Raw genomic sequence first — 14,206 nt, forward strand, 5'->3', positions numbered from 1 at the left:
CTCCATACATGTATTTATTTTTCTGATTTGAGGAAAACCAGTAAGAGAGAATGAAATGGATATCGTACTTGTTAATCCAAATGACAATCTTCATAAAAGTAAATATAGTACTGTAGTGAGTGATGATTATGATGGAGAAGACAAGTTAAGCCAGAAGATTTGTTTTAAATTCATGATGATCAGCCAAACAAATAAATGATATCGGAAATTGCCCTAAATGAATTTGATAGCAATATACCTGAGTAGTAAGCAAAGAATAATTACATGGGCTATCTGAGACTACAAACACTGCATGTACAATATATTGAGGTCGCTGTTTCCTTTGCATATTCATTTCATTCATGATAAAGTATTTTGATTATTTCGTTAGTGTAACACTAGTTTGCATTTAACTCGGTATTAGCCATTCAATTAGTCATAAACCCTAGTACATGCATTAGCTGTTTTCATCTGGAATGTCAAGTACATTGTCAATCATGCAACGACACAATTAATTGCTCTTGACCAATCTAGAATGACAAGGTAAACGAATAAAGAGTGAATTCATCTCATCAGCCCCTTACAAAAGTAGTTCTAGTTGCTAATTGTGATGCGGCTAGTGCAAGCTACTCGATGCCAATCTTAATACTGTTTTTTTTTTGTGTACAGAATCAAGAAAGTTTGGATCCACACAACGATAATACTCGCAGCAGAGGCCTGGATACAAAACACAAAGAGGATGCCCATGACCCCAACACAGGTAATTATCAGCTACATGCAGATATAGTATATCTGATTTAAGGGAAAATCAGTGAGAGAGAATGGAATGGCTATCATGTAAAGTAATTCAAATTAAAATCGCTATGAAAGTAAATGTAGTAGTGAGTTATGAATATGAAGAAGATGTTAAATTCTGCCAGAAGAAAAAAAAATTAATAACCTCAGAAATTTGCTCAACGAATTTGAATGCTGCTCAATATACCATTTTTTTCTTCTTAACCCTCGATTAATCCTTAATTCATTGCCATAAGATATTAAGTATCAATTCAAGTGGATAAAAAAATAGTATTTACTTGTTAAAGCTCCTTTTAAATTGTTATTACACAGAGGTTGTTATTATCCAGTGATGGATTTAAACTGTAATCATTTCTGATTAAAAAAAATGTCAGTTACATGAAATATTCTCATAATAATGATTATAATAATAATATTTAGCTTTTATATAGCGCTTAATACAAATGTCTCAAAGCGTTTTAGAAATATACTATTACCCCGGTCATTGGATTCAGTGCTTGCCCGCACACACTGTGTGCACAATCTCCACTCCATGGGGAGCATTCCAGCCAGGCGTTACTTGACACTTAAAATGTAATAAAAGTATTCACATTTGAAGGCCTTATTTAGGTGGTAGAATGATAGAGCACACACACACACAACTCCCCTGGGGAGTATTTTGACCAGGTGCTATTTTACAAACGCACACATGCCAATCCAACCACATCCTTTCTGGTACTAGGGACATGCTATAGAAGGTCCATGCTGGTACATATTAACACCTGAGCAGAGAGTGGCAGATGTAGATTAATTATGAATGTATATATATCCTACAAACACATATATGTATTTCTTCTATTTATTACAGAAGGATTTGTCTTGGATAAGGTGGAGGCGCTCAAGGCTAAAAAGGAGGATGACAATATGCCAAATCAAATAGCAAGTCTGGTGGAGAGAATGCTTAAGAAACAGGTTCACCTAAAGGTAGAAATCAGTTTTGACCCTTGTAGTTTTATGTGGGATAATGCATGTATGTAAAAGATTTTCTATAATGTCATTGTTTTATCCTAGAATCTTCCACTTCTTTGTTCCATTTTTTTTTATATGATCTATACTACAGGAGACCCACAAATAACAAAAAGGGTCTACCTAGAATAATAAACAAACTATAGTAACACTTAGCATAATATGATGAGTCTGTTTCTTCATAAGTGCAGCGAACCGTATTTTGGCTCAGCTAACAGAATTTACCAGGTCCACTAGATGTCAGAAAAGTGAGTGTTGTATATCATGACCTTATTTGTTAACTTTAAAAGAAATATTTCTACGGTAAGTTTATTTAGTCCATGGTGTGTCATGAATATTCATGTTTTTGCTTACCTCGGCTAAATGTTTGCTTTTACTAAATTGAAAAATTACGGTGGGGGGTTGGATGAAATGGACATAAGGAAATAGGCAGAAGTGATCTATGATAATTCATGCTTTTTATGTTTCATGTGCTCGACCTATAATCTTCAAATCGCTGGCAAACTGAGCCCAAAGTTAGACTTGTTTCACATGTGTATTATAGGCAATGACGAGCTTGCAACCTATTTTGAAAAATTACGGTGGGTGAACTTTCAAAAGTCAATGAGACATGAGGGCTCCAATTAAAGAGCTAGTGATAACGTACGTCGGGGTGGATGTGCTTTTCGTTTAAACAAAAAATGAATTTTTAACGATTTAAAAAAAAACGTCCATAGGCTAACCATATGGAAACGTTGTATCATCCGCTCAATCTGACTTGCGTGCATAGAACAAATAAGCATTTTTCCATGAAAAAGTGAAGTTTTCTAAAATGTGCGTTTGTTTCCAGCATTGGGGCGCCTGGATGTCACTCGGGTAACATTTCATAAAGTATAATATAAAAAGACCATATGCAAATTTTCTGTACTTTTGTCGGAAAAAATACATTTATCCAGCACAATGTCGTCTCTTTTTGCGTTGGAGAAGAGCAAATAGCGAGTTTCAATCACACTTTGGCCGCTCTCGCAAGCTCTCACTCGTTTCACTGTGGTCAAGAGACTTTGGGGCAAGCGGTTAATGAAAATACTAATCGTTAGCTTTCTTCTGGTATCAAACATATTTTGATTGATTGTATAATTTTGTCGGAATAAAGGAAACAAAAATGCTCGACCAACAACTCATCAGCGTCTGAATTGACCTTTTGACCTTGAATTCCCTGATGCAAGCGCATTAATGACGTGATCTTTGCTAAATCGGTGTCTTTTATCGTAAAATGCGACACTTTCATAATGTTTATACATCTTTTTTTAATTATTAGTAAGATATAACATATTTTTTCTGATATCACTAAAGTTTTGGGTTTTATTTAATGAGTAATTTTAAAAAAGAGCCATTTTATTGTTTTAATTTACTGGATCGTACCATTAAAGTTGCAGGGCAGAAAGATGCATTTTCCAACCGCGCCAAATTTAATTTACGTTCCGACATTCTGTTAAATGGGTTCGTGTTGTTAAGAATCCACTGCTTTCTGCTCCAACAAACGTCCACATGCGGAGTCGTTTATGAACTAAATTATTCAAATTTATGGATGCTTCCTAGCTTCCCAGGTGTTTGTGTTGCTGTTGAAGCATTTCATTCACCTGCTATCATTCTTTGTACTCCAATTGCCAGAACGCAAATTTAATTTTGGTTTTATAGTTTCATCAGAGTCGTTTATCATATTATCTATTCAAATTTATGAATGCTTCCTCCCCAGGTGTTTGTGGTGTTTATGCATTTCATTCACCTGTTATTATTCTTTGTACTCCAATTGTTAGAATACAAAATGCATTTTGGTTTTATAGTTTCATGCAATAAGTAAGTCAATAAAAGAGTATGTTCTGCACAATAAAAACAATGTGTGTCCCTAGTGTACAATGTAATGTGTCCCCTCATTTTGTAATAGTTAATTTACCCATTCACATAATGGAACTACCTGCCCGATGAAGCCAGTGGCCTGTGACCCCTGAGCACTCAACACCGTGTGGAAGTCAGTTCGTGCTCAAATTCTTTTATGAGACAAATACAAGCAAACGTTTCCATATGTGTTAGGCTGCTGACTCTGATCATGCTCTGACGATAGGGGGCGTTGTAAAATGAGACTAAGCGGAGCAATATGGGTCTGATTTCCATTTGGTCTAATATTCAATAAGTCTACTACCCATCTGGTCTATTGTTTGTTTAGTCTAATCTAATTCCCATTTCATCTAATGCCCATTTCGTCTACTATCCATAAAGTCTAATAATTAGTTGATGATTATGATGTTTGATTGAATGATTATTAGACCAAAATGGACATTAGACCAAAAGACAATTAGCCTAAATGGTCATAAGACGAAATGATAAGTAGACAAAATGATTATTAGACCTTGTGGATAGTAAACGGTCTGTATATATATATATATATATATAGACAATGACATGTATAGAAATTAAAGTTAAACTACACATAGCATATTGAACAACATTGATAACAGATTAAAAGGGTGAGAGGCACGCACACACAGTGTAAGCACTAAGAGAGATTAAAAGAAGACAGAGGGTGAAAGAGACAGAAGGACTGTAGAGGTGAGGAGAAACGGGAGTGAGTCTGAAGAATGGGAAGAATATATGAAGAGCTCGGTTGCAAAAGGTACTACATCCATTTTTATAAAAAATGGGTTGCCTCATACACTGACACTTCGAAAAGATTATTTTGAACAAAAAGGTAAAAATTGAATTGAAAAATAAGTTCGATTCCAAAAAGTACTATATATATCCATTTAATCTATGAATTGTAACTTGCATAAAGAATGCACGATTTTCGGTTCCAAAAAGTACGACATCCAATTTTGGTTCCAAAAGGTACTACATCCACAAATTAAAAAAACAACATAAATTCATAACAAATATTTGTGCAGACTTACATTTTGTTAAAGAGTGTTATTTACTTGTATCATACAAAATTATAACCAACCAAAGTATTATTCCAAACTGACATGACTGACTATGATAATTAAAACATCATGTTTTTCTGAGAACTTGGATTCATGGGTGTAGTACCTTCTGGAACCGAGCTATTCATATATAGAGAAAGGGATAGAGAGCTGATGCAAAATAAATAACAGAGAAGTAGGGACGGTTGTTGGAAAAAAAAATACTATCATGTAACGATGAAGGTTCAAGTAGAAGTGTATTCATTCCCTTCATTCCTCAGGAGATAGGAGCAGACAGTACTGATAGCGCTAGCGAAGAAAGGGTCTCACTAAGTATATGGGACTTTGCCGGACACGACATATACTACACAACCCATCAGGTAAAAAAGTATATTCTACCTTAGTGCCTTGAAAGCAAATGTGTAATGTATTGTTAGATTCTGGTATTTAGAAGAAGAAAAAGGGATACAATTATATTGACTGCAGTCTCCCATATATCATCAAAGTGTTCATGTCATAAATATTTGATATTTCTCCTGTGATTTTGTTCTAATCAATTTTAGAGTTGATATCTATTTTTTTTTTATAATTTAGAGTATTCTTCCATTGTCTCAATATAATACTTTAGTTCAGAGCACATGGAATCATGTATTTTATGCACAGCTGTTGGCCTACATATTGGTTTTTACCATCAGTGTTAGACATGTGCATGAAAGGAGAAACCCTGATATTAAGTTTGTTTTGATAGAAGCAGAACAATGAGAGAAACTGGTCAGTGAAACACCAACTGCAAACACTATAACAAATCTCGCGAGCTCCCCTCCCACTTGCCTTGTACTAACAAAACTTCCAAAATTTAAATTTTCCATTAAGACAATTTCGAATCATACATTCCCCCGAAATATAATTGAACAAATGTTTTTATAAAACCCCTGTATGAATTGAATATATTGTGTCACCAATAACTAAGAAATGAAGGTTTATGAAATTTTCTTAAACTTTCACTATTTTTTCTCTCTCTCATTTGTTTGGTTTTATTTGGTTTTATTAAACCCAGGTGATATCAGGTTTGACTTCCCTTTGAATGTGTGTTCCAGTCATAGGTGCACAATCTTGTCCAGAGTCAAAATGATTTCTTCGTTCGTTTATATGACATCCCAATGTAGGATAACAGACTTGACATTAGTTAATAATCACTGATTTCTTGCTATCTAATTAAGTGCAGAAATGTGCTGTAAACAGCAACACCTCTAGAACTATAACTGTTAGTTTTCTTGTTTAACATAATCTAGTTCGCTTGTCATCCTAATGAAGTTATTTAGAATTGATAATATGTTTGCCAGTGGTTTGTTAATCTGTATTTTATTGTAACATAGATACTCACAAATTGATAATGGCTATTAATATGGAGCCAGAGGATCTGCATCAGTCAGTTAAATCCAGAGAATTGGTGATTTCGAAAATTAATGCTTTGTCTTGGGTTGGATAGAGATATTGCAATTTAGAGACATTTTGCCCTTAATGCTAAATTGTGCTCATTATATTAATATATTGTTATTGTTTCGTTTAGTTTATTTGTATTAAGTGACTGCTAAGGAAAGCAAATGTATGCTTGGAAGTAAGCAACCAGGGGACTTAAAGCCGCCACGGTGGCTATAAATCATTTCCGTGGGACATTTTTAGTGAGAATTAATGCCTTACCAAAGGGCACTAGTGCATCGACTTGGTTTCAAACCTGGGACCTCTCGGTTACGAGACCATTGCCCTACCACTGAGCTATCACGCCTCCGTTTATCCCCTTCGCCTATGTCTCCGTATATAAACAGTACACGAGGTACCTATAGTTATAGAAATAATGGAGCATATAGAAAGAACATAGCATGGTAGTTATTAAACCCGTATGCATCATTTTTATTTCCTCCACCTTTAGGTGTTTCTGACATGGCGAGCCATCTATGTGATAGTCTTTGATCTCAGTAGAAGTTTGGATTCAGTCGTTCCTCCTGAATCCAGAGACAAATATTATGAAATGGTATTTTTTTAAATTTCATTTCATACTGATTATTAAAAAATAATTATGCTTTACAGAGGGAGTGATGAATGATAGAAAGTGTTATTTATTTTTTGCTAGACATAACTTATAAACCACATTTCAATATGTAAAGTTTTACATATTCTTATTGATCATTATACTCGAGTTAAATGTATTTTTTAAAGTATAAATACCATGATAGCTCTTTTTCATTTCAACTCTCTTTCATTATAGAATCAACTACCTGTTTCCTTCGGGATTAATTCATGTGTAAATTGTTGGTACAATTAAATCAGTCGTAAATTAGACTTGTTTTCCCTTTGAGAGTATGGTGTGAAAGTCCATCTCAGTACACGTTTGCCTACTTAGTCTTCCTTCCAATCACTTCCACACTTGGGCATGTTATTTAAGCGATCAATTTATGATACTATGATTCTAATCATAATAGCTGGTAATGCTTTTTTAATTTAAAATCAAGGAGTACTGCTATATCTCTTTATGATTAATTAAACACCTCCTCCTGAAATCTGCTCACACACCTCATATTTCACCCCTCATCTTTTAATGATTTATATTTTTGTTAGTATAGTATAAAGTATTTTTCCTCAATACCATATATCAGATTATGAAAGTTTATAAAGAATTGCCTCCCTTCAAGCTTAGTTTGTGGTGCAATTCTTCTTCATGATTATTTTATGGTAATATTGCAAAGTAAAACATAAATGTGATAATGTTTTTTATTATATTATTTAATCATCATGCTGTAATCTGTTAGTTATTTTGGGAGTTAATGAAGATAAATAAATCAAGTCATTCAACGAAAACACAAATTAAAATTATGTTGGATATGAGGAATGGGACATGTATGCGTTATCCAGTTAAAATAATTACAAAGCATGGTGTTTCTATGCGCTTTTATCATTGGCCTTGTCATATATGTAATTGTTTACATTTTTAAAACACAGGCCAAAGGAGGTGCGAAATCAGAACTGACATGTCTAGAGTTCATCAATTTCTGGTTGTGTTCCATCTTCGCCCATGCTGTGGCGCCCTCTTCGGTCAGGAATAAGGATACGTCTAAAACCGCTCAGAAATCTCCACCAATATTCATCGTTGGAACCCATCGAGACAGTGTGCAAGGAAACGCAAAAGAGAAAAAGGAAAAAGTAATGGTTTATGATATACATTATCTTGATAATAAACTAATAACTTTGAATACCACAGGAAGCTCCTTTCAGCATCAGCTGTTCTTCCTGACGGTTCTGCAATTCTTGCTATCGCTAATACCCCCAGATGCCGAATGGTGCATGCGCCTCTTGGATGTAATTTCGAGCCACTTCTGGGAATTAAAATACTTCCGTTTAGTTGCACGGTGCATATGCATGTAGCATGCGTGTGGTACACGCATTATATATGCGCAATAAACGTTTCTGAAAGACTGAAAGGTGTTTCAATCGTGCAGGGATTTCAAACTTTTCTTGCCTTCGGATCGAGCAACTTTTTCCAGGTTGTGCGCTGTGTAGGAATTTATGAAAATGTTACCCAAGTCACATTTCTCATTTAGGGATATCTCTGAAGGTTTTAGTTGTGTGCGACCAGTACTGACGGCAGCTTTACAGTTTCGCACCATATTCCAAATGACAACTCAGTTTGTAAGACAAAAAGATAATTGCTAATGATATACTGTGAAAAAACCCGAAGTGAAAGGTATCAACACCTACACCTAACTATAGCGATGTTATTGACAGCTGGGCTAGCTGTCAATAACATCGCTATACTACTGACTATTGACTACCGGCTGCCACGCCTAAAAACGAGCAAAAAGTACCATACCCCGAGTTAGACTGAAAACTTCAGTCTCTGATATCGACAGTTATTCCGCTGAGACAACATCTGGCAGACCGACATGATTATGAGATGCTACGACTTTTTTTCTTCTACGCTCTTTACGTCTTCATATATTTCCTATGGCTCCTAAATTAACTTTCAGTTCGAGACTTTTTATCAACAGGATTCGTTGTCAGGTTGACCAATGCCAGTATTATCAAACAATTCCCCATACCAGACGGTTCTTTCTGTCTAACCCTGTGGCCATTACATTGGTCATGCGGATTCAGTAAGTAGTCAGTTTGGCAGTAAAGTTGGGCTATGGCATTAGAACAGCTTTACTAGATATAAACTAACTTTGCAACATGTGGATTTACACTTTATTCTGAATGAAAAATTATTTTAAAAGGTTCATCCTGATATAATGTTGGTGTTATTAATGAAATGGATTAGTGAAAATTTGAGCAATATTTGATTAAAAGGAAATAAGTTAAAACGAATATTTATTTTATATGTACAATTTTGTTTAGTCATACGTGCGCCCTAGATGTAATCATTACAAATATTTTGTTACACAGCCTCATTGCTTTCATTCATGAAATCGGCACTACCAAACAAATGAGAGAGGACCTCAAAAGATAATAAGTCACATCGGTATGTTTTTGTTTGCATAAATTATCATGTTTAATATTACGACTGAGATGTGTATTTTCTGTTCATTTCACTCCCATTTCTTTTCTAGATTGGCTCTGCCTTTGGGAAGATCCGTGAATCTATCATGGAGAGACCGTTTCAATGCCATGTGGTCCCCAAGTATTATGCCATTGAAAACAGCTTAGAGGACAAAGATGAAGAGGTACATCATGAATAGTAACCTTGTAGAAAAAGAGTATTACTAATTAAATCCGGCCAATCCAAACAGTAAAGTTGCTTTTCCTTGCAGTTACAAAGTGCTGCACAAATTGCTCCAAATGTTTGTACCACTTCAACAATAATATATAATTTCAAAAAGTTAAGCTAATGCAGTGGATTGTTCTGTAACAAAATACAATCTACACTTTGCTTCTTAGCTTGGTGTCATTTGGATGAAATGTGATGGACTTTTAAACTCACTTTTATTTTTGTCTTAAATATAGTCCCGATTTTTTAAACTATGGCATATATCGAGATGCTCCTTCACACACAAAGATCCGACATAAACATCTGTTAATATCTGACTTTTTACAAACATAATAATAGCTGCTCACTCTAAGACATGTTTAATTATTCCATTTGACATGAAATCTCAATGTCTTATAATGATTGTCCTAAAATATTTCCTCACTCAAATAATGATATGATTCTATGATATATTCCAAAAGCACTTTCAATTACATGCTAGCTCCCTAGAAGTTATTCTGAACAATAATATTTCATTCATTTAAATATACTGCTCACGACAAATCCTAGTACATGTGGTATGACATTAATTAGTTTTCATCCACTGTACTTGACGAAAACCAACTATAGATATTTGCTACGTAAAATCAACTGGCATTGATTTAGATAGTACTTGTAGTCATTCTTATTAGAAAACTTGGCACAAGCTTCATGCTTTAATTGCCTCTGGTAATAATACAACTGCACAAATATATTTGTTTGTATTCCTTGTGGAAGATAGATATCACTTATTCATTTCCATTGTCGATTCTTCTCCACATGTATGTGCTACATAATGCTATAGACCAGTTCGTAGTTAGCACATGGTTCAGATAATCCCATATCCACAGATCTTTTAAACATAGATAAATCCCACTTCGTGCCTTTGGAATAATCACAGCTAAAGCCATGGAGGTCATTCTTTATTTGCCCTCTGAAAAGGATTGCCTCCACTGTTCAATAGAATGTATCACAGGTGCAAGCATAAGCATAATGATTACGTAACTTTCGTGAGCATGTATCCAGTATTAGTCTCGGTGGATTTTACTATTTTGTACCTTTATCTGCCCATCATGCGCATATTGTTTCTACGAACCGGTCTATAAGTATTATCCTCCCTCTGACTCAACAGTTACATGTTTGTGTAATAATTTTAACATTCCTTAACATGCTCACTTGAATTTATCGTCCAATATTTAATGGCATTGCCTTAATTATTTTGATAACAAGTTATCTCCTTTCTAAATATTTTTGTAATACTGCTGTGTATTGTTACCATTGTTATGAGGTGATATAGCTTTTGTATTTTCATGTTTTTATAATGTTGCAAGTATCTGTTTACTTTGTGAAACAGACAATATATGAGCAGCATGTCGAGTTGTAAAGTTTTACAATTAATACATAAACAAATACTTACTTTCCTTTGTAGCTGGTCGAATTGAGGAAACATATTGAGAAAGTAGCGATGAAAGAGTCTTATATGGGGGAAGAGATTCCGCTTAGATGGCTCTTATTTGAGGAAGCTCTAGCTGCAGATAGCATCAATTTCATGTCATTAGATCAGGTAGGACTGCAACGATCATTCTTGCCATTTAGTGGATTATTATTAAAAAGAATATTATTAAGAAAATTAGTAAGCAATTGTATATACATGTCGTTCAAATTGGAATTCAAGTTTTTAAAGGGATAGTTGAGTTCTGCTGCAGAGGGCGCTACACAAAATAGGTTTTGTGTGAGATAATGAAAAACTGAGTGTCAAATTTGAAATAACATAATATCTTAATGACAAAATCATCTTTTTTTAAAATCAAAATCGGTTCAGAGACTGCTGAAATATAACGATTTCTAATACTTGTGTACCACCACAAATATTAGATATTTTGAAAAATTTGAAGAGAAAAAACCGTTGAAAAAAACGAAATAACGCTTTTTACGTCGTATTTCAGCCGATGCCGATGTAGGCTTTTTTGTTGGCATTTCCGTGTTGCTTATATTATCCACAATTAGCCGGCTCATGTATTGTTATTTTTCATTAAGTAATAAATTAACGGTCACCGTGTTCTTGTTTAAAGTGGAGCTGAATTGGTATGATCGTATTGGCTAAAATTCACACATTTTGGGGTCTAAAACTACCTTCATAGCAATTTTAGGTTCTAAAAGGGCACTATAAATGTCATAGATAAGAATAAGAGCAATAGCCATGCACTTTGAAGGCATTTGCGGTCTGAAAACAGAACTCAACTATCCCTTTAAATCCAAACACTTTCTTTTTCAAATTTGCCAATTTTATGTACCGAATTTTCTAACAAATTTATTTTTATGTATTTCATTTTTAAGCAAATTTAAGTTCAGTACTTAATTTATTTATTCAAACTCCCCTGATTGTTGGGAATATGTAATATAAAGGCATCAATGATACCCTTTCAATTTAGTAAATGGCCCAGTTAATTAAACGATGTGGTGCCTTTAAAATCTTGGCATAAGAATCAAGCTCCATGTTGCCTACTGTAAGAGTAATACTTCATAAATATTTATATTATGTATATGCCTTTTGTAATTCAAATGTAAATCATGTAACTGTTATGCTATTTATTTATTTGATATACACTATTTGGGATGTTTTTCACCAATCATATGATGATTTTGAAGCCCTTATTTTGTTTCTTCTTTTTCTCCCAGACCAAGAAACTGACGCAGCCATTCGGGATGGAATCAGAGCGTGAACTTCTGACGATGCTGACCTTCTACCATGACTTGGGTTACATAGTCTACTACGGAGGCATTGAAGACCAGCAGTCTCTCCTACGAGACATGGTGATCCTGAATCCTCAGTGGCTAATTGATGTCTTCAAGCAGGTCATAACCATTTTGGATCCTGCAAAGATGGTGAGAAACCCCTTACTCTTTTACACCCTCAATCGTGAATGCTGCGGTAAGCTGCAGCATTTGTTTATCTACGAAATAAATGGGAAGTGAGAATTAACAAAACTATTGCGTACCACAATAAAAGATAAACTCCAGTTCTGGTAAAAAAAAAGAAAATTAATTCTCACAGAATCAAACGAAACTCACACTGAATGTTCAAGATTACAAATAAATGACATGTGCCAAACAACTTTGGAAGAAAATGGATACTGGCTGAGTAATGAGCATAGAAAGACAAGGAAATCAAGGTAGTACTAGCCCCGACACCATGTGTGTTGTCCCATATATAGAATTCTGTGTACAGTGCTTATTACTTTACCAAGACTCGGTCAAATTTATTATGATTTTGATGACTCCAGAACATTGCAGAGCACACCAATACTTATATGCTACATGATCAACTGTTTATGATCCTTTCCACACCTTTTCTTTCACAATGCAATCACATTACCAGTACTAAAGTTTATATTTAAGGTCCTATGCAGTCTGTCCTACGGGATATCGTAGGACACACGGCTATAGAATGTCTTCAAGCAGGTCAATATACCATCCTGGGCTATGCAGAAAGGGGTAGAAACCTTCACCTTCACTTAAAATAGTATTCTGGATTAATATAGGGCTTAAGACATGAACAATGTCTGTATAAGCTTTTCATTTCCCCCTTCGTCGGAATCAGACACAGTGTATCTATGTGTTAAAAGAAAGAACATTAAAAGTACAGTACACTTTAAAAACATATTGCGGTAAACTGCGGCACTATGACCTATATGTGATACGGCTGTAAAGAAGTCTCTTGAGAGACGGAGTTTTAGAATATTGATGGAAATGATAGGACATATCTGTTATAACATTGATGTAACAAAGCTCTCACTTCACCATGTAGTAATGGTTAACAATCTATACTCATATGTACAGTTATTCCAACTGCCATTACGTTGATCTTGTGTTTTAATTCCAGGACGGGATCGTGAGTGATGCTTGGACCACTCTTCGGAAACATGGTATCTTAGAGGATAGGTTGATTCAGCATATGTGGCAAGGCTTTTTGGAGCAGAAGGAGGCCTTAGTCAAGCTCATGACCAAGTTTGATCTCGTCTGTGAGGCTCCTGTAGAACGACTCCAGCAAGAGCAACATTATGATGTAGACACTGAGGTGAATCTCCAGCTAAATGGTTCTCCGACCCGTGCTCCCGCAGCAATGCCCCGGGTTTATGTTATCAAAAATATAGGGTTAGGGTTATGGTTGCAACTTTGTTTTCGATTTAGGGTTAGGGTTAGGGTATATTGTTTGGCCCAGTATTGAAGTTAGGAATTCGGTTTAGGTAGGAAATTACCACGAAGCATTTGTCGCAGGAGCTACACATCATGTTTTATGTTAACCCCAAAATATTGTAACTAGAAATATACGGATAATAAAGGAGCAAAACAAGGAATATATACAAGCTTTTGTATATAGATATATTCCGAAATTGACTCAGGGTTAAAACGGGTTAATAATGTCCAAATTGTAAATATATATCTATCCATACATGTTCCTTTCAAAAAGTTGTTTTGTGCTGTGAAATGTATATAGGTACTAAGTAGATTTTTGAAAACTTGTACAAATGGTACCAAAATGTCTATTTCTGAAATTTGGAATCAAAATTGCTCAATGGGTTGACGTTGTTGTAAAACTTGCCACCATTTAGTGGCAGGAGTGGGATGTGTGAAATGAAATGATGAGTGAAACATGAATTGCTTTGGTTTTTTGCTTGGATTTCTCGAAATGTATTCTTTTAGTATCTTGGTGTAT

General features: G+C 34.8%; 1 protein-coding gene across 1 annotated transcript; it reads left to right on the top strand.

Moving 5' to 3' along the window:
- The first annotated feature begins 80 nt into the window (after positions 1-80).
- Positions 81-14,123, top strand: LOC115925282 (probable serine/threonine-protein kinase roco6). The gene is made up of 11 exons (XM_030988951.1): positions 81-98; positions 649-739; positions 1,622-1,737; positions 4,994-5,092; positions 6,643-6,744; positions 7,710-7,910; positions 9,314-9,427; positions 10,919-11,053; positions 12,169-12,375; positions 13,373-13,621; positions 14,103-14,123. The coding sequence occupies exons 1-11, from the start codon at positions 81-83 to the stop codon at positions 14,121-14,123; spliced, it is 1,353 nt and encodes a 450-aa protein (XP_030844811.1).
- The last annotated feature ends 83 nt before the right edge of the window (positions 14,124-14,206 follow it).

Source organism: Strongylocentrotus purpuratus, unplaced genomic scaffold (genome assembly GCF_000002235.5).
Source record: "Strongylocentrotus purpuratus isolate Spur 01 unplaced genomic scaffold, Spur_5.0 spur5_scaffold_18, whole genome shotgun sequence".
NCBI classification, from domain to species: domain Eukaryota; kingdom Metazoa; phylum Echinodermata; class Echinoidea; order Camarodonta; family Strongylocentrotidae; genus Strongylocentrotus; species Strongylocentrotus purpuratus.

Coding starts and splice junctions, on each gene's coding strand:
- LOC115925282 (XM_030988951.1), top strand. Junction 1,738..4,993: donor AGAAACAGGTTCACCTAAAG/GTAGAAATCAGT, acceptor TTCATTCCTCAG/GAGATAGGAGCAGACAGTAC. Junction 7,911..9,313: donor CAAAAGAGAAAAAGGAAAAA/GTAATGGTTTAT, acceptor TTTCTTTTCTAG/ATTGGCTCTGCCTTTGGGAA.